At 42.0% G+C, this 16787-nt stretch overlaps 1 protein-coding gene across 2 annotated transcripts in view; it reads right to left on the bottom strand.

Moving 5' to 3' along the window:
- Positions 1-1586: 1586 nt before the first annotated feature.
- TRAK1 (trafficking kinesin protein 1) overlaps positions 1587-16787 on the bottom strand; it is a 109579-nt gene continuing 94378 nt past the window's right edge. For both annotated transcript variants that reach the window (XM_068405354.1, XM_068405355.1), the window contains exons 16-17: positions 9429-9531; positions 1587-4562 (exon numbers count right to left, since the gene is read on the bottom strand). In XM_068405354.1, coding sequence (XP_068261455.1) covers positions 3764-4562; positions 9429-9531 — 902 coding nt within the window. In that variant the 3' untranslated portion in view covers positions 1587-3763. The remainder of the gene's footprint in view (positions 4563-9428; positions 9532-16787) is intronic.

Raw genomic sequence — 16787 nt, 5'->3', positions numbered from 1 at the left:
ATCCTTCTGGATACTTTTTAAAAAATAACAATACAGCACGAACAACAAGCCCCAGGTATTTATTCTTTCCAAAGCCAAAGATTTAGATCACTGTAGGAGCGTTCATGCACACCAGCAAGGACAGGTTAGGGGGGAAATAAAAAAAGCTATTCACTTTGGAAGGAGAAAAGGTGTAAAAGGGGATACCCAAAAAAGATGCTTCCTGTGTTATACAAAACTCACCTGGGACCCTGAGCGTCACCACAGTGCCACAGCACCCGGTGCAGCTCAGCCAGAAGGGACAGCAGCTGAGGGGGCTGTGCAAACGACAGCCAGCGTCCTGGTGTGCCGGGGAGGCGAACCCAGGCCAGGGCTGCACGCAGACAGGGCGAGAACAGAGCAAGAGGTGAGCAGAGCTTTGCAGAACTGCAATGCTGGCAGCGTCACAGGGGCATTTGTCGGCCTCCTGGGTCAAAGCCTTGTAACAGCACAGAAACACAGGCTGGAGCTCACACAGCGCCGCAGATCAGGGCTGATCCTTGGATCCCCAGGCTGGGGACCGACGGTGTGTTTCACCTGAGCACGTGCGTTCCTCTCTCAGCGAAGCACGCAAATCCCAAATCCTGCTCATCGTAAAGCCATAGGCACCCTGTGGACCAGCCGCAGCTTCCCTTCTTTCCTTGCGTGGCATTTGTTCATCTCAGCCTGTCCTCCGGCAGGGATGCACTGTGCTCGTCCTCCTGGGATCCCTCCCGTTAACCATTAACTTTCTGATCACGAGCCTCCCCCAGGCTGGGAGCCGGGCAGACAGGAGGGACGAGTCTCTGTGCCCACTGACACCGTACCTGGACGTGCCCAGGGCAGCACGGCATCAGCCTCTCCCACGGTTGTCCTGTGACACTGCATCACACGAACGCAAGCCCTCCACAAGTTTGTTTTGGCATTATTGCTCTCCAGTTTTCTCGCTGTAGCAAGTATGTGATATAGATGGTATTATTTCCCACCCAGCCTCACATACAATCCTCTCTTGAATGTATAAGACTGTCTATAAATCTACGATTTATTGCCCGACTACCCCCTCCTCCAGGGAGCTCTTTTATCACTATGTAGCTCTCCCTGCGTGCAGGATTTGTTGAGTTTCTCATTACCTGGTGTTTAATCCGTGGCCCGTTGCCTCGCTCAGTAACAAAGATACTAGCTAACAGCAGACCTCACTTCTGTCTCAGGAAGCACAGGCAGTTTCCTCCTTACTCTGGTATTTTCACATTTTATCACTACAGTTTTCACATCACATCAGGCAGGAGAGTTCACACCCCTCTCCCGCTTACAATGTTTAACCACGAAACATCCAACTCTTCTTTCTTGGAACTCAAATAAAAATAAACAACTGCATTCACATCCATATTTTGTGTTTTGACCTAAGTTTCACCAGTTCCACCAATCTTAAAATCTCAAAACTTTTCAACCCCTTCTGTGTCTAAGAATTTAAAAACCAAACCTGGTGATGGCCTCTTATTTTGCTTTGACTGAGAGATGAAAGCAAGGGAGCAAGTTGGAAGGTTTAGCACCCTAAAAGAACAGGAAAAAAGCTGAATGATACACAACAGTGCAACTTTTCTGTTATTTTATTGATATTAGTGAAGAAAAATTTAAATTTCATCTTTCTGATGTGTTACAATTACTTTCTCCAGTGGGTGGACAGCTCCGGCTGCTTATTTAAAGGCTAAATAATACTTCCCAATTGCATGATTAACTTCTACACTTTAAGTTCTCATACGGTATTGCTTTCTTCCTCTGGGTATATAAAATGGTCCATTAAGTCCATGATTTTTTTTCAGAATCAACTGTTATTCTATCTACTGTTTTAAGATACATTCAAATAAAAAGATACTTAAATTTACTTGCAATAAGTGCACACATACAACAGCAAAGAGAGCTGATGGCATTTTACTAAACCACTGTAAGTTCATAGAATAAATAGAAGTCTTCCAACACATGCAGTAACTGACCGATGTGTTTTTTCTTTCTCAAAAAATATCCTTAGTGTCCATAGCACTACCGCAACAACTACTTCATTCAGGAAAAAAAAAAAAACAAACCACCCACCTATCTCTCGTCACAAAGACTAAAAGACAGTTTCATTTATACAAGAAATTATCAGTGCTAATGATTTAGTAACAGTCTGGTACAAACAGCAATTCACGGCAATTACATGTAGTGTGATTATGGTAACAAACCAGGAGCTTGATTTAGATACCACGAGAAGTGCAAGGAAAAGAAAGCAGATGTTTAACTCTTCCCCCCTTCGTTCCTGTCCATCTCCCCTCCCAAAAAAATACAGCGCTCAGCTCAGCTCTAGAAACAAGCTCCTCCCGTCTGTTCCAGTTCCAGGATATTTCAATTCTTTCTACAAGCACTCAGCAGAAGTTTGGGAGAAACAGAGAAAAAAAAAATTGCAATATAAAGTAGGATTGCCTGGCTGTAAGTGAAGGTTGTGTGAGGTCTTTTGCTTCTTTTCTGAAAAAGTGGGGTTATATGCTTGGTACTAGGAGATTTTTTTTCAGTTTTAAAACACTGTGGAATAAAGCGTTTCCCATATTTTTACCTCTGCTAAGGTCCAACTTTAGATGAAAAAGGTTTCTCTGAAAAAGAAAACAGAAAATAGGTGTGGAATATTGTCACCCTGCTTACAAGGCCACGGTCCTCAACATGCATGAAACCTGAAGCTCAGCATGAGGACTGCAAGCTGCTCTTTCCAGCCTGTACCATTCCGTCACTAAATGTTTTTTGTGGTTCTCTGCTGAGGTTTCAAGGACGCACCTTTTCCTAATACTGGTTTTGCTACGTGTTCTTTTATAACATTCTTATCTGTCATCTGTTCCGCAACTTTGACTTCTAGGAAGTCACTGCCACGTTTATTTACCTCATGAGTTGTGAAAACTGTTTTCTTTGGGGGCACGGACAAAGCGTGTTTCAGTGGCAGCAACACACAGTAAAGCATTTTCCCTTCCACAATCCAGTGCAGCATTGAAAAACAAAACAAGACACGAAAAAGAAGTCGCACAGAGCGTAAGCGTGCCAAATGAAACAGCGGTGGCAGGAATATGTCAATATTCCAGGTACCCAGTAGGCCTGCTGACCTCAACACAGCATTAGTTCAAGTTTATCATCTCCAGGAGGAGGAGAATACAGAACAGAAAAAGAAAAAAAAAAAAAAATTCATCCATTCAGGCATAATAGCCAGGCACTCCAATAACTCAGCTCAACTCATCTACAGAAGCAAAATTAAAATTACCACGTTAACCGAGTGCTTTTTTCAGCATTTATCGAAGCACAAATGTTCCCATGCTTCAAGTGATGCAACGCGAGGTCTCACAAAACACATTCGATAGTTTCCCATGCACCTTCAACTCAAGTTAGGCTAGCTACAGAATTCATGTTTTCCTAGTCAAGTTATTTTTTGTTGGTTTTGTTCCTTTGTTTTTTTTTCAGTGCATCTTAAAAAAAAAACCTTTTCAAAAGGTTAGCGAGTTAACCTTGATACAGCAATCATAACGTAGAGCCTTTTGCACTCAACTGAAAGGTAAAATAATCCAATTAGTTACAATAGATCTGGTACATATTTACACATTTTATACAAAGTTTACACATTTCTCCCATTAGGCACGAAGTTGATTTGTCAAACTCAAGAGGCAATGAAGGGGTGACGGGGAAAGGAAGAGAGGATCAGAGAAAGAATCTGAATATTTTTACTTAAAAAGACTAGCTGTAAAAATAAAGTCCTTCATCGTAAGCTAGTTTGCTTCGGGAGCTTGGTTCCCATGAGGATCCCCGAAGTGAGAGATGTCGGGCCTTTCATCTGCATACTGGAACCCACCATGGTGGGGAAGCTCCGATTCCTTCGGATGCCAGTGTTCAGCTGGATGCCCCCGATGGCACTGGTCACGGCAGGGCAGCCCAATGGGAGACCGTCTGGTGCCAGGCCTCCAGGAACAAGGGCTCTCACTGGTCCTTGTGCTCCACACAGAAGAGGTCCTTGGTCATCATTTAAAGGAGGAGCTGACATTTGCCCTGAACTCACAACTTTGGCAATACCAAACCTCTTGACTTTGTCCACAAGATTAAGGTTGGAAACAGACACATCAGTCTGACTCTCACTGTTCCTGATGTTCTTTTTATTCCTCACCTCCTTCAAGATTGAACTAGCAGGCTTCGAAGCCAAGAAGTTGTCGTAAGGTGGGCTGGTGCACTTGAACTCAAAGGATGGAGGGGAAGAAGAGGGTGTCTGCATAGGTGAGTTTGGTGGAGTGGAAGGAATGATCGCCATTTTAGGGGGGTATGTGTTCAGGAGGGTGCCTTTGCTGGCTCTGTCCCAGCTCTGCGGATTGTACACTGCTGCCGAGATGCCCCTTTCCTTCAGCAGCCACACCAGCCCCAGAGACGTGCTCATCGTCGTCGTGGATTCCCGGAGGTTCGTGAAGGATTCGGCCAAACTCAGACGCCGAGGAGTACAGGGAGTAGCCACCGGGGTGCCTTTCAAATTGCTAATGCTGCCACAAGCTGGAGTAGGTGCTGCGTTAAGGCTGCAAGCAAAGGAGCAGGAAAATTATTCTCTCCGCTAGGGAATTAAAACTTACTGCAAGCAAGATTTTCAGCCCTGAACAGGGCCTTTTATCCACTTTGAGAGCGCAGGGGAAACTGACAGTTCCCAGCTCCTCGCAAATGTGACGACAAGTGCAAAAGCATCACCTCTTACGAAACGCATCTCTCCACTTTGCATACTTCACCACCCAGTCTCCTGGGATTACTGCATTCCCCAACACCACCACACTTCTTCTGATAAACTATTAAATTGACAGGTTTACGATCAACACCTGCCGTTTACCTTCCTGATCTACTGGCTGTCACAACCCCCAGTTGCTTCCATGAGACAGGGAAACGGGGGGACTTGACCAATGGTGTAAGCAAGACAGATTTACTTTTTAGTGTCACTTCTGAGCACACAGAACTGCTGGTACTGCTGGGTCATAGCAGAGACAGCGGCAAGCGAGGAAGGGAACGTATTTGCTACAGAAGCATTTGGAGCAAAGCTGCTGGGAAGCTGCATTGTCATCAAGATGCACTTCTGTAAGGTCAAACCCTTCTGACGTTGAATTTGCTTTCATTTATGGGAAAAGGGATAAGGGATCTGACTTTTGATGGAGAAGCACACTGGTGTGAATAATCATCAAAAGCGATGAGAGAAATACCATCAAGCTCTTGTTGTCAATTGGCCAGCGAATAACTGATAACTCAGCACCAAACCAAGCATGACAAAGAGCCATTCTACTGTCAATCTGGTAAAACATTAATTTCTATAGTTTGAAACCTGGCTAAATTGCTCCCCAGTTCCAGTTCTTTCTTCTCAAAATAAACTATGTACAGGCAGTGGACAGGAAAATATTAAATAGGCAATAATCTGCACATTTAGAACAAGTGACAGACATCACATACTTCAGTTTAGCGCTATCTTACTGCATTTTGTTTTCTGAAGCACACTACTGCTAGTTATCAGGGGTTGGGATTTCCTGAGGCATATCAAATAGCATTCATTCCGGCAGACTGTCCCCTCCCCATAAGCTGACCATCCGAGTGAACACACACTCAATGCAGCGTCTATTTCCAAAGAATTATCAACACAAACGAGATATTCCAAATCCTTTGTGCCACAGTATGAGATCTCATGGACACTGATGTTTGAGTGTTTCTGGCACTACACTGACATCCTTAAAAAACTTGATCCTTATAGATCAGGTTAGCCACAACATGTTTACCTGTGGATAATCCCCACTCAAAATTTATGCAGTCCAAGGTACACCATCCATTAAGTCATGGTGTACTCAGTTATTCCAGAAACAAGACATGTGGGACATCCATGACACTCCAAATTCATGTCTATTTGGGAGAATCCCAAAGATTCCATGCACCTTTAAAAAAAAAAGCTTCCAACTATTTCTAACTATGCTCAAATGATGTTTTTTTGCCACATATACACGTGTAAAATAGTAAATTCCACAGCAATATTTCTTAGGCATGGATTCATCCCCTCTAATGGCATTTAAAGGGTCTTGAACAATGCGACACTTTATACTAACAGGGAATTCACTGACCTGAGAGCTCATCAGTGTTCAAAGAAGGAAATCTTCGCCTTTGCCTTGCCAGGTTAGCAAGCAGAAGACACTCAGCAAAGAGTCAGACAAAAACCACAGCCAGTGCAAGAGAGTGGGAAGACTAAGCTGCTGGGAGGGGAAGGAACAGGGGAAAGAGTGGGACCTTCCCCAGGGCCACCCTGTTGGATCAGCTCAGCCATAACACACAACTTTAACTTACGCTGGGTTCTCTGTACGAGAAATGCATCAAACAGCCACACCGAGACCATCTGGTTGGATCTCCAGGTGTAGAGAAGCCTCAGGCCAATGAATGAATTGCACCCTTTTCGCCCATATGGACAAAAGGGCCTAGATGATGTCTTGACTGGAATTTGCAATCTCATTTCACTTTACGTTAATGAACCCTGGGTAGCCAACACTACTGTGAATGTCAGGTTAGATGTCCTGGAATGTTTTATTCTGAGCCACAGCTTCTGATGAGCTTAGTACTACGTCTAACAGTATACAGCGACCAGCTGACATGAGTTAATATAACACTACAACCCCTAGTCCAGTCACCATCTAAAAGTCAGGAGTACTTTAGCATCTTTAAGGCACTCCTTAATTAAAGGAATATTAGCCTGATATCATATGAAGTCACAAGTCATGCCTCCTCTCCATGATTAAATAGGATCTGATCAACATGATCTCTGCAGTGATTTGGAACTGTACCAACTTCTACCATAAGCAAGTGAAACTGCCAAAGGATTTTTACCCTGCAGTTGCAATTCAACAAGAGGAATCCCACGTATTCCTACTTGTAAACTGCAGTGAAGCACATGTTTGAGAAAACTAGTATTAAGAGTGGTATAACTTGAAAAGCAGCCTTGCTAAGTGGCTCTGGAATTGGTCTTCTTGCACCCCCCTGCGTGGTGTGGCTGTCAGTGCACGTGGCAGATGTGCTAAGCCAAGCTCTCCTGTTGTCCTCTTCGCTCTGCCTGGACTGAATCAGCGGCTGGGGAGCAGGACCCCTCGCAGCAGAGCTAAGGAGGCCACACACGCCTGCTGCAGCAGCACACACGCACTCTGAAGGCAAGGCTGAGTGGAAAGGAGAAGTTAGTTCACAAGTCTTCTCTTAAACATTGATTAAAGCTGGACCTTCATAGCTCTGATTCCAGTCCATGGTGGAACTAAAGAGCAGTGACAGCCACTGTGATGCATCTCCCACACTCGCTAAACGCAGAAGTACAGAAGTCGTCTTGAAAAGCACAAGGGAGGGAAAAGAAAGAGAAAGAGAACTTACTGTGTGAACTGACTTTCTACAGGGTACGACCAAGTACCTTTTGGAAACCCAGACATAGGGGTTAATTACCAGGCTTCTAAGATGTCCTAGTCACGAGATGAAAACTCGTGGCTTATTAACTCCCAACAGCTTCATTCTTTCCAGCTCCAGATTTCAGTTGCACAGATATTTAGATTAGTATTTCTACTAATTTGTCAGCACAGGTACACACTACAGTGCAATTCAAAAAAAAAAAAAAAAGACACCCCTGCAAGAAAGCAGTTGTTATGTAAGTGTTGCTTTTTTTGTTTGTTTGACCATTTCGGTATTGCTTTAACAGGGAAATATTTTCCACATCAAACTGACCACCACTGCAGAGCAGCCTGGACACAACCACAGAAACAGACTCAAACTGGCCTCAGCAACTCAGCCCAGTGACAGTTTCAGTGTTAGATTGAGAAAAGAAACAAATAAAAGAGCACTTCATGTAGCTAGATGAAATTTAGTCAGGTTAGAGCGTCACCTGGGTTAGAGGCTGGGTTAAAACGCAACCAGGTAGGTAAATACCAAAACTCCCCGGGTTAGCTGGTGCCACACACACTAGCATTCCTTGTACATGACCCTGCCAACACAGATGGTGCTGGCAGTGTTGCTCACCCCCTGCCACGCTGGGTCATAGTGTCTGCCCTATACCTCCTCTCAGCATAACGAGACATAATGCAGTTTCCTCGTCCTCCTCACATGACCTGTGAAGAATTGTTTACAGTTGGTAAGGAGGAGCTCCTTAAACATGTCTGCTGAAAACATCATAGCGTTTAATTTTGCTCTTTTTCCTCTTGAATGAATGATGAACTTTGGCCTAAGGCACCTGAAAATGTACTGAATTTAGCTGTCGGTTATGGCTGGCTTGTTAGATTTAGTAACCAATGTAATAAAGGAGTTTATGAGGACCACAATTAAAGCAATTCAACAATAATAAGAAAATTAAAATAGAACTGCAGCCATATAAAATGATCTCTTCAGTAACAGTGTTGAGGGGAGAGGAAGACAGAAAAGAGTAAAGAAAAACCATCCAGGCCATGATTAACTAGCTTAGTTCAGAAAGGGGAGCAGAAAAGTTACATTTAATCACCATCCATTTCCATTCCACCTCACAGGTTTTCATATTTAACACCCTTACTTTTCATGCGTTCCTCAGGTACGCATGAAAAGTACCTGAGATGATGTGTCTAGACACATCATCTCCAAACGGGGACCTACACAATGGTACGCTCCCACACAGGAGCTGGGAGGGGCAGAGAAAGCGAGGAGGCATTCTCCTGAACAGAAAAAACATTCTTTAAATACTGATTTGCTAAGGAAGGAAAGATCCCTCTTTAGGTAGGAAGTTCACTCACCCTCTCTGCTTCTCAGGTCTTCCCCTTCTATAAGGCTACAGAATTGCCTTGTACCAGCATGGATTGCCTGTACATGCCACTTGCTATTATTAAGCCAGCTCATTAGTTTTGGTCTGGCTACTATGAACTCGTTTCCAACAATTACACCAAGAACAAAGTCGACGGCTCCCTGTTTTTGATTAAGGTACATTTCCTCCTCCATTCCTCATGTTCTTCCTGGATTTCTTTACCTGCACATCCCTTTTTCTGCTGTGCCAAATATTTCTATTTTTCCTCCCCGGAAAAATCTCTCTCATATTTTTTGTGAAAGACCACATTTTGCACATTCACGCGTGAAGACTGCAACTAGATTCAGATCAAGGGTAGTCAGGTTTGGATCCTGGAAGCCAGCTTAGTTATGTCTGATCCTGCAATATTTTAACTAGAGACAACAGAACTTAAGATATTTTGTTTGGCTTTCTAAAACATTACACATGCCTCTCAAATAAAGTCAGGTTGAGGTAACTCAAAATGGGAAGAATAATTCGGGGGCATGTTGTAGTTTCACCAGTGCAGCTCATGCTTTTTCTTATGCCATTACTTTGCATTTCCTTACAGGGAAAACTCAGAGCAAAAGGCTTTGCCATCACAGGAAACCCTTACCTTGGCGTGACTCGTGTGAGTTCATCGGAAGGGTGCAGAATGCGGCAGGTGGTGAAGGTGAAGGTGGAGTTGGTTTGTGACATGCACTTCCCAGGATGAGGTACTAAATTAAAAAAAAGCAAATTCTTTGCATTTTACACAGAAAAGGGGAAAACCAAACTTCTGTGTGCTGATAAGACAGATGCAAAAAGTATGAGGTACCTCGGATGGGATCAATGCAAGAAAAGTGAAATACACACAAGTACTACGGTGTCTAACAGACACTTGTTCTCCAAAACAAACACATCTAGCACTCCAAGGCCAGCGCTAAAAGGGTCTGCTGAAACTTCCCCATGATCACTAACACCACAGATAAGTCTTGCTCAAACCAGATTCAGGCAAGGCAGTGCTTGAAATGCTTGTCATCATCTAAAGTAGTAACTTGCATCAGTGGAAATCACAAGCAGCATTTTCTAGTACCAGCTCAGGAGCACTCGTGCATTTCAGCTTTTAGATTGACCCACAAAAAGGTATCCCCACTACTTCTCAGTAATGGATCCAGCTTGCTAATGCTACAGGAACATAGGTTGTTGGGGCAGGGAGGGGACAGACACATTCCTGTTTCTCTGTCTCTGACTTTTCACACCCACAGTAAGGAAAGTGGTAGTTTTTTTGGATCCACTACTGTACATCTGTGACATTTCTCTTGTGCGTGTGTTTAGGTTCTTTCAGAATGTATGTCCTCAGCTGCACAACATAGCAGTTTTTGAATATTTGTAAACAGTTCAGTAAATAATTTCCCCACAAATGCGGCTGTAACGATGCCACTCTGTCAGTGTATCAGTAATTTGGGAATGAAGTAATACAGCTCAGTTTAAAAATTAAGGACTTCGGCCAATTTCTTTCTTCTTAGTAGACCTACTTCTGTGGATATACTAACCTGCTGTATCACGCAGCTGTGACCATTGCAAAATAACTACGAAATTTAAGAGCCATGCATCTGAAAAGCTGGTTAAAAACTCCTGGAGTTAAATATTACATCAAAGATATCATGATTGCATAGGTTCTCTGACTTAGTAACCAAACTTAGCAGTGGCCAAAAGACATGCACAATAAAACTGTGTGCAGCTCCCTCCCCCTCAGTCCTACCCAACCCTCTGAGCCGTTCCCTGATTAAGCCACACTTTAATACCACAGTACACAGCTACTCAACACATTGCAAAGGACAGACAGATCGACCAATAGACCAGACACCATTCTGAACTTCCAGAGATGCTTAGCAGAAGCAAGGCAAGTCTTAATTGTGGCTGTGTTCCCTTTTCACATATGAAGTATCACAGCTCCCAAACAGCGTGTGCAGTTAGGTAGTCCTTTAAGAACACATATAAGCAGTGTGTGAAGGGTAGAGCATGGGGAGTGTGAACAGTGGAAGCAGAAGTGGCTAAGCATACAATGGGTGACTCGAGGTACCTTCTCGTTCGTGCTGGAATGTACTGCTGTACATTAAAGAAGGATATTTCTAAAAACCCCCTGGAGCGTCACGTTAACACACTCAAATGTTAGCACAGCATAACATAACAACAAGCTCTACTTCACCTCCAGAGACGGTAATTATGATGCTTCAGGAATCCAGTTGCTTTAGAGATTAGTGTGAGCGCTATAAAAGCTATTACAAGGGAGCACAGCCTAGCAATCATGATTCTCTCCATATTGTAGAGAGTTAAAAGAAAATCTGGAGAAAGAGCTCAAATAACCGGACATGAAAAAATTGGTTATTTAGAGAAAACAAAGGACTTCAACATGAATCAAGTAGAAACAAGGCAATTATCCCTGGATGATGAATAGAGAACAGAATAAAGCAATGCCGGTTTAAGATTGCAAGCTCAACCCAAAGCACATAGCTGTAATACAAGAAGTGCATTTTCCCCATCTGCAATATCCACTGGGCATCCCCTCAGATTGGAAACAGGCACACTGAAGATACATAGCTGCATTAGCAAAAGCGAGACTCATTGCTATTAATGAGTCAGAGATAGGAGAAGGCTGCTAAAAGTAGAGAAATCACCGACTCTAATAAGAGGAAACAAATTGAAATTATATATAAAACCCCAATGCCTTTCCAAGGATGTATTCCACCCTCAAATACCACTAAGAAAGTCCTGTACCAGCTTCATCCTCCATCAGTCAACAATGGGGCGTATCATATTGCTGTAGCATTTTCCATCCTTTGGACACAATACAAAGAGTCAGAACCTGTTGCTGTAAATGAACAAAGTTTATAAAATAGAAACAAAATGATTCATTCCTAACCTCGTAATTTTACATAAGAATGGCCATCTCCTGAGTTGGTATAAATATGTGAGGAAATAACATATAAGTTTACAATAAGAGAGACTATCTTCATATGTACATACACCAAAGCATTATTTTAAATATAAACTTCTGCTCCATGTGACTGTGGCTGAAGTCAAATGTTTTATTTATACCCTCTTTTTCAAAGTAGTAGATGATTAACAATGAGGCTTCATATCTGTATGAAAAAGAACCTGTACATAATTCAGCGTTTAACAAACTTTACAGAAACATCATGTAATTTTATCCATCAGGAAACCATAAACTAAACTATATGTGCATTTTTGCCCTAAATTAAAATTCAAGCTAAACCTTAAACTGCTGCTGGATCACGTTTTATCTCTCAGGAATTAATGATTCTTTACCTTATTAAGCTCTCCCAAGCAACTCTTAGGCATTTTGGGAAAAAGGCAAAACATTATAGCTGAAAGCAACCCTCCTGTAAACACAAACACTTGTAAAAACATCTTTTAAGTAAAAAAAAAAAGGCAGGTACTAGTCAAAGTGACTGCAGAGAGCTCCATCTCCTGGTAAAGCAGAGCCTTGCCCCCTCAAAACATGAAGCTGATTTTATATCGCTCAGAGCTGTTTCACATCCAGCTTCAGAACTCGGCTTACGGACCATTCCGCTAAGTGCAAACAGCAAACCAGATGCATTTAGGACACGATCTTCTGCTCAGGGAACCATCAAAACACTGTTTAACCTGGACTTTCAACCAGCTCACGCAGAGAAAGGTACAAAATTACAGTAGGTAAACTAGTGGCCTGCCCCATCCACAAAATGCATCAAGACAAACTGCGTCTGAGGAAGATTCGTAAGAGGCAGCTATACTAAAACACCATTCGCTTTTGTCCCACTGGTTCCAAACTCAACTTCGCTGCTGTGCTAGAGGAACAGTGAGGAGGCAGAGAGCTCACAACGTACACTAAGTCTCTGCATTTTATAAAAACATCTATTCCAGCAAATACAGATTTATGTAAAAATGAGCTTTTAAAAAAAAAATAAAATCAGAAATCTTCAGAACATGGCTTGATCCCGACGGGCACAAAAGTAAAGCTTTAGCCCAGCTCTGAAGCAAGCCACTCTGCTCATCATTTCTTTGGCATGTTTAACAAAAGGAGGAAACCTGGTTCCCTGCTCTTTCAGCAGAGAGTGCAGTGGAATTTGGGCATCTCTAGCACAGGCTGGTGAGACAGGGGTGGAATGACAATCAGGTCGGGGAGTCCTCAGAGCAACAGAAGGTGTTTTAAAGCATCAGAAGTTTATTTTATTGCTGAAGAGAAAATAAAGCTGTGCCTGCTTTGGAAAAGGATAACTAAGGACCATGAAGAGGCACTTTTTTCCTCCAGTGTCATCATTTGGGATACAAGCTACGGACTTTGCTTTTGCCAGTCTATGCCACCAGCTCCCTTCTTTGGTAAGCTGGAATTCCTGAAAACTAGGTCACAAAACCCTATCAGGATCCACAGGACAAGACAGCTGTTTCATCTACTCTCTCAATTCAGCAGAGTTCATCCCCTCCAGGTGACTGAAGGTGACAGCTCTGATGCCCGGTGCTACCTGCACTGGAAACTCCTGGCTGACAGAACAGGAAGAATACAGGCTATGCTGGAGCTGATGCCTGGGTTAACTACCAAAACAACATGGAGATGGGTGATAAACACAACAGCTGTAAAATGTGAGCATGGTGCTCTCCTAAAGGTGTTTAGGTGCCTTCAGATGTCCTTCAGAACACACCGCTGTAACGTCTTTCAGAGAACATTGGTTTCAAGGGTAGCCGTGAATGCTCAAAACCTCCAAGAATCCACACATCTATGCCAGGAGCATTACTCCTATTAAGTTTCTTTAACAATTGACAATAAAATTATTTTCTGAATATCTGCATTTCCAAACTTTCCATTTATTTTGCCTTTGGAAACATCAAGAGATGAAAAACTGAACTAAGGCAGGTATTCTTTGGACAGTATGTTCTTAGCTGTATTTAATGTGGCTTCAACATGATTTTATGTAGGCCAGGATTCCAAATTAAAATTCTAGCATTTTAACAGCACAGATAGCAAATGCTGACAGATTTTTCTTAAAGAAATAATTACTGTGAAATATTCATGCCATTTGAAAATAAAGTGTATTTAAATATGCATCAATACCTTAGTTCTAAGAAGAGTTACAAAATTTATTGCTTTTGTGTACAATGGTAACCTCTTAGATGCACATATAGTAATCATGCTAAAAACAACTCATAAGACATTCATTATGTGTTTTTGTGATTTTAGGCATCTATTTGGAAAGATCTCCATGTCACTGTTAAGGTCTAAACACAAAGTACAAGAGGGCTGATCCCATGATGCTGTGCACATGTCTGTTCAAAGCAATCAGTCAGTGAAAATAACAAACACAAGTACTGAAGACCAGTTCATGCACCTAAAACTAGCATGCAATTAAGCACAGGCTGAATCAAGTGTAGCCCTTCCAACTTAATAATGTTGTGAATGTTCTCATTTTGAAGTGCTTTGAATGGCTTGAGGTTTTTTTTTTTTTAAGGGAAACTCAAAAGGCAATGAATTAAAAAACCAAACCAAAACAAAACAAGAAAACCAGGACAGCCCACACCCCCCCAAAAAAACAGACTCTGTACAGTTTTAAAATATACTACAGTTTTCTTTCAAAGAATAAAAAAAATATAGAGGTTACTAAAAATCTGTGCTGCAAAAATTACTTGTCCTAGATGGTATTACCAATGCCATGTCCTATAACTTCTTTACCATTCCAATTATGCTGAGAGTCTACTCAAGCGATACACAAATTTCAAACTATTCCTGAGTTATTAGGCTTGAACTGCGATTCTGGAATTTACAATCCTCCATAAAATTACTGAGCCCACACCCAGTATGTAGCTCTGCCAGACCGACTGCAGGTCATAAATTACATGTGTGTTAATTTCTTCTGAAATGTTCAGTGTCATAATTGGGATATAATCTGCATATACGGTGAGGAAGTTATTTACATAACAATGGATACTACAGGTCTCAACATAGGGACAGGAAAATTCAAGGATCATAACTTCTTATTTAGTCAGAATGATGTCTGACTCTATCCATCACTCAACAACAAACAACTGATACTCTGTTCTGAATATATTTATTTTGTCTACAAGACATTTTTGGCACTACCAGCAATGTTTGTTCTCCTGTGCCTGGATGTTAAAATGACTTCTCTTAGGGCTCGCTCGAGCAGCACTCTACACACCCACAAAATGGCAGTAAAAATAGAACCTCATAGTGCTCTGCCACAGAACATCTCGAGTGAAAAAATGGTGGGATACAACCCTCAAAGCACACATATGAAATGAAGCGGACACCCACCCAAAAGACTAAGATGATTACACCTGCTGCGCATGGTCCTTGTGGGCACTGGCTTTCCAGAAGCGTTTTGTTCCCAGGTTGGACCAGTAGAGCTCTAGACTGGCACACTCTGTGGCCTGCCAACGGCAACTGCAGGGAGATACTTTCTGGCTTTTATGAACCTCTCAAGCTAGATTTTTCCACAATGGAGCTATCTTGGATTACAAGCAAAAGCACTATCACTAAAGATTGTACCCAAGACATTTCTCTCCTTCCCTTTTTATTTTACTCCCACATTCTCTAGCAAGAGCTCGTTCTGTACGTTGCTGCCTGGAATCTCCCCTGGAATCATGCAAACAACGAGGTCGTAACTTTGTGTTTGTGACAGCACTCTGAGGAAACGCATGTGAGGACATACACACCCCTACCTGCACATCAAAGTTATTCATATTGACCAATTTCTCTATTTCTGTAACGTATAAAAATTACTCAGCAAACAATTCACGATGAAATAAGATTTCTAGGGCAATTTCATAGATTTTGTTACTTGCCAATTTATAAGGTAGGGAACATACTTAAAAACCTTGTCTGAGATAACTAGATTTCTCCCAGGCAAAATCAGCAGTAACTAGGGAATAACCTGTTCATAACAGTGACCTGTATTCAAACTGTAATGGAGCAGGGAAATGGAGGGAAATACTAGTCTTTCTTGCCAGTCTGGAATCATAGTGCAGGTCTGCATTTATTTTTCTACTCCAAACAAAGACCTCTTCCAAATTATTACCCACAAATGTTTTACTAATCCGTTCTTAAAAAAAAAACCAACCAAAAAACCTAAACTACATCTATATCCCTGTCTACATATAGTCCATGACAATAAGGTTTCCAAATTTGACATGTTCCTGTGTTGAATATTCTTACAGTTTGAAAACTCTTCACCCAAAGTGTAACCTGAATAGCTTTTTTTTTTTTGCACAATTATTGTATCCTGAGTACATGAAGAACTGCTTGTTCCCTTCCTCTCTGCAGCAACACATTTTAAGATGAATCATATCTTTTTTTGAATCTTTTATTCCATAGATCCTAAAAAGTGCCAGTTATTTCAGTCTTTGATTATTTCAGTCCACATTTCCTAGATCTCCAACTTTTCTTGCTGTTGTTATTTAGACTCTTCAAAATGATAAACACCTGAATAACATCCAAAATGGTACACAACTCCTGTGAAGGCAATATTTATTTCCATAGTATAAAAAGTTAACATAATCATTATTCCTAGGCAACAGATCTCATAGAACGAGGACAATTTTTGCCAATGAAAAGGGAAGTTGAAGGGTTTGAATGTTCAAGCACTGGAACAGGCTGCCCAGGGAAGTGGCTGAGTCACCATCCCTGGAGGTACTTAAAAGATGTGTAGGTGTGGTGCTGAGGGACGTGGTTTAGTGGCAGACTTGGCAGCGTTAGGTTAATGGTTGGACTCAATGATCTTAAGGGTCTCTTCCAAACGAAACGATTCTACGATTCTAAGTTTAAGCTTAATACAACTGACTGCAAAAAGTAGCTTATATTCAATAGGTGAAAGCACTGAACTGCCATTTCGGTGAGACCCGAGGATACCCCGCACTTCATGGAAATAACAGAAATACTATTGTCTAGCCCTGAGACAATCTAATCTTCCAAAGACCAGTC

Source organism: Nyctibius grandis, chromosome 7 (assembly GCF_013368605.1).
Source record: "Nyctibius grandis isolate bNycGra1 chromosome 7, bNycGra1.pri, whole genome shotgun sequence".
Classification (NCBI taxonomy): domain Eukaryota; kingdom Metazoa; phylum Chordata; class Aves; order Nyctibiiformes; family Nyctibiidae; genus Nyctibius; species Nyctibius grandis.
This window is presented reverse-complemented; position numbering and strand designations above follow the sequence as displayed.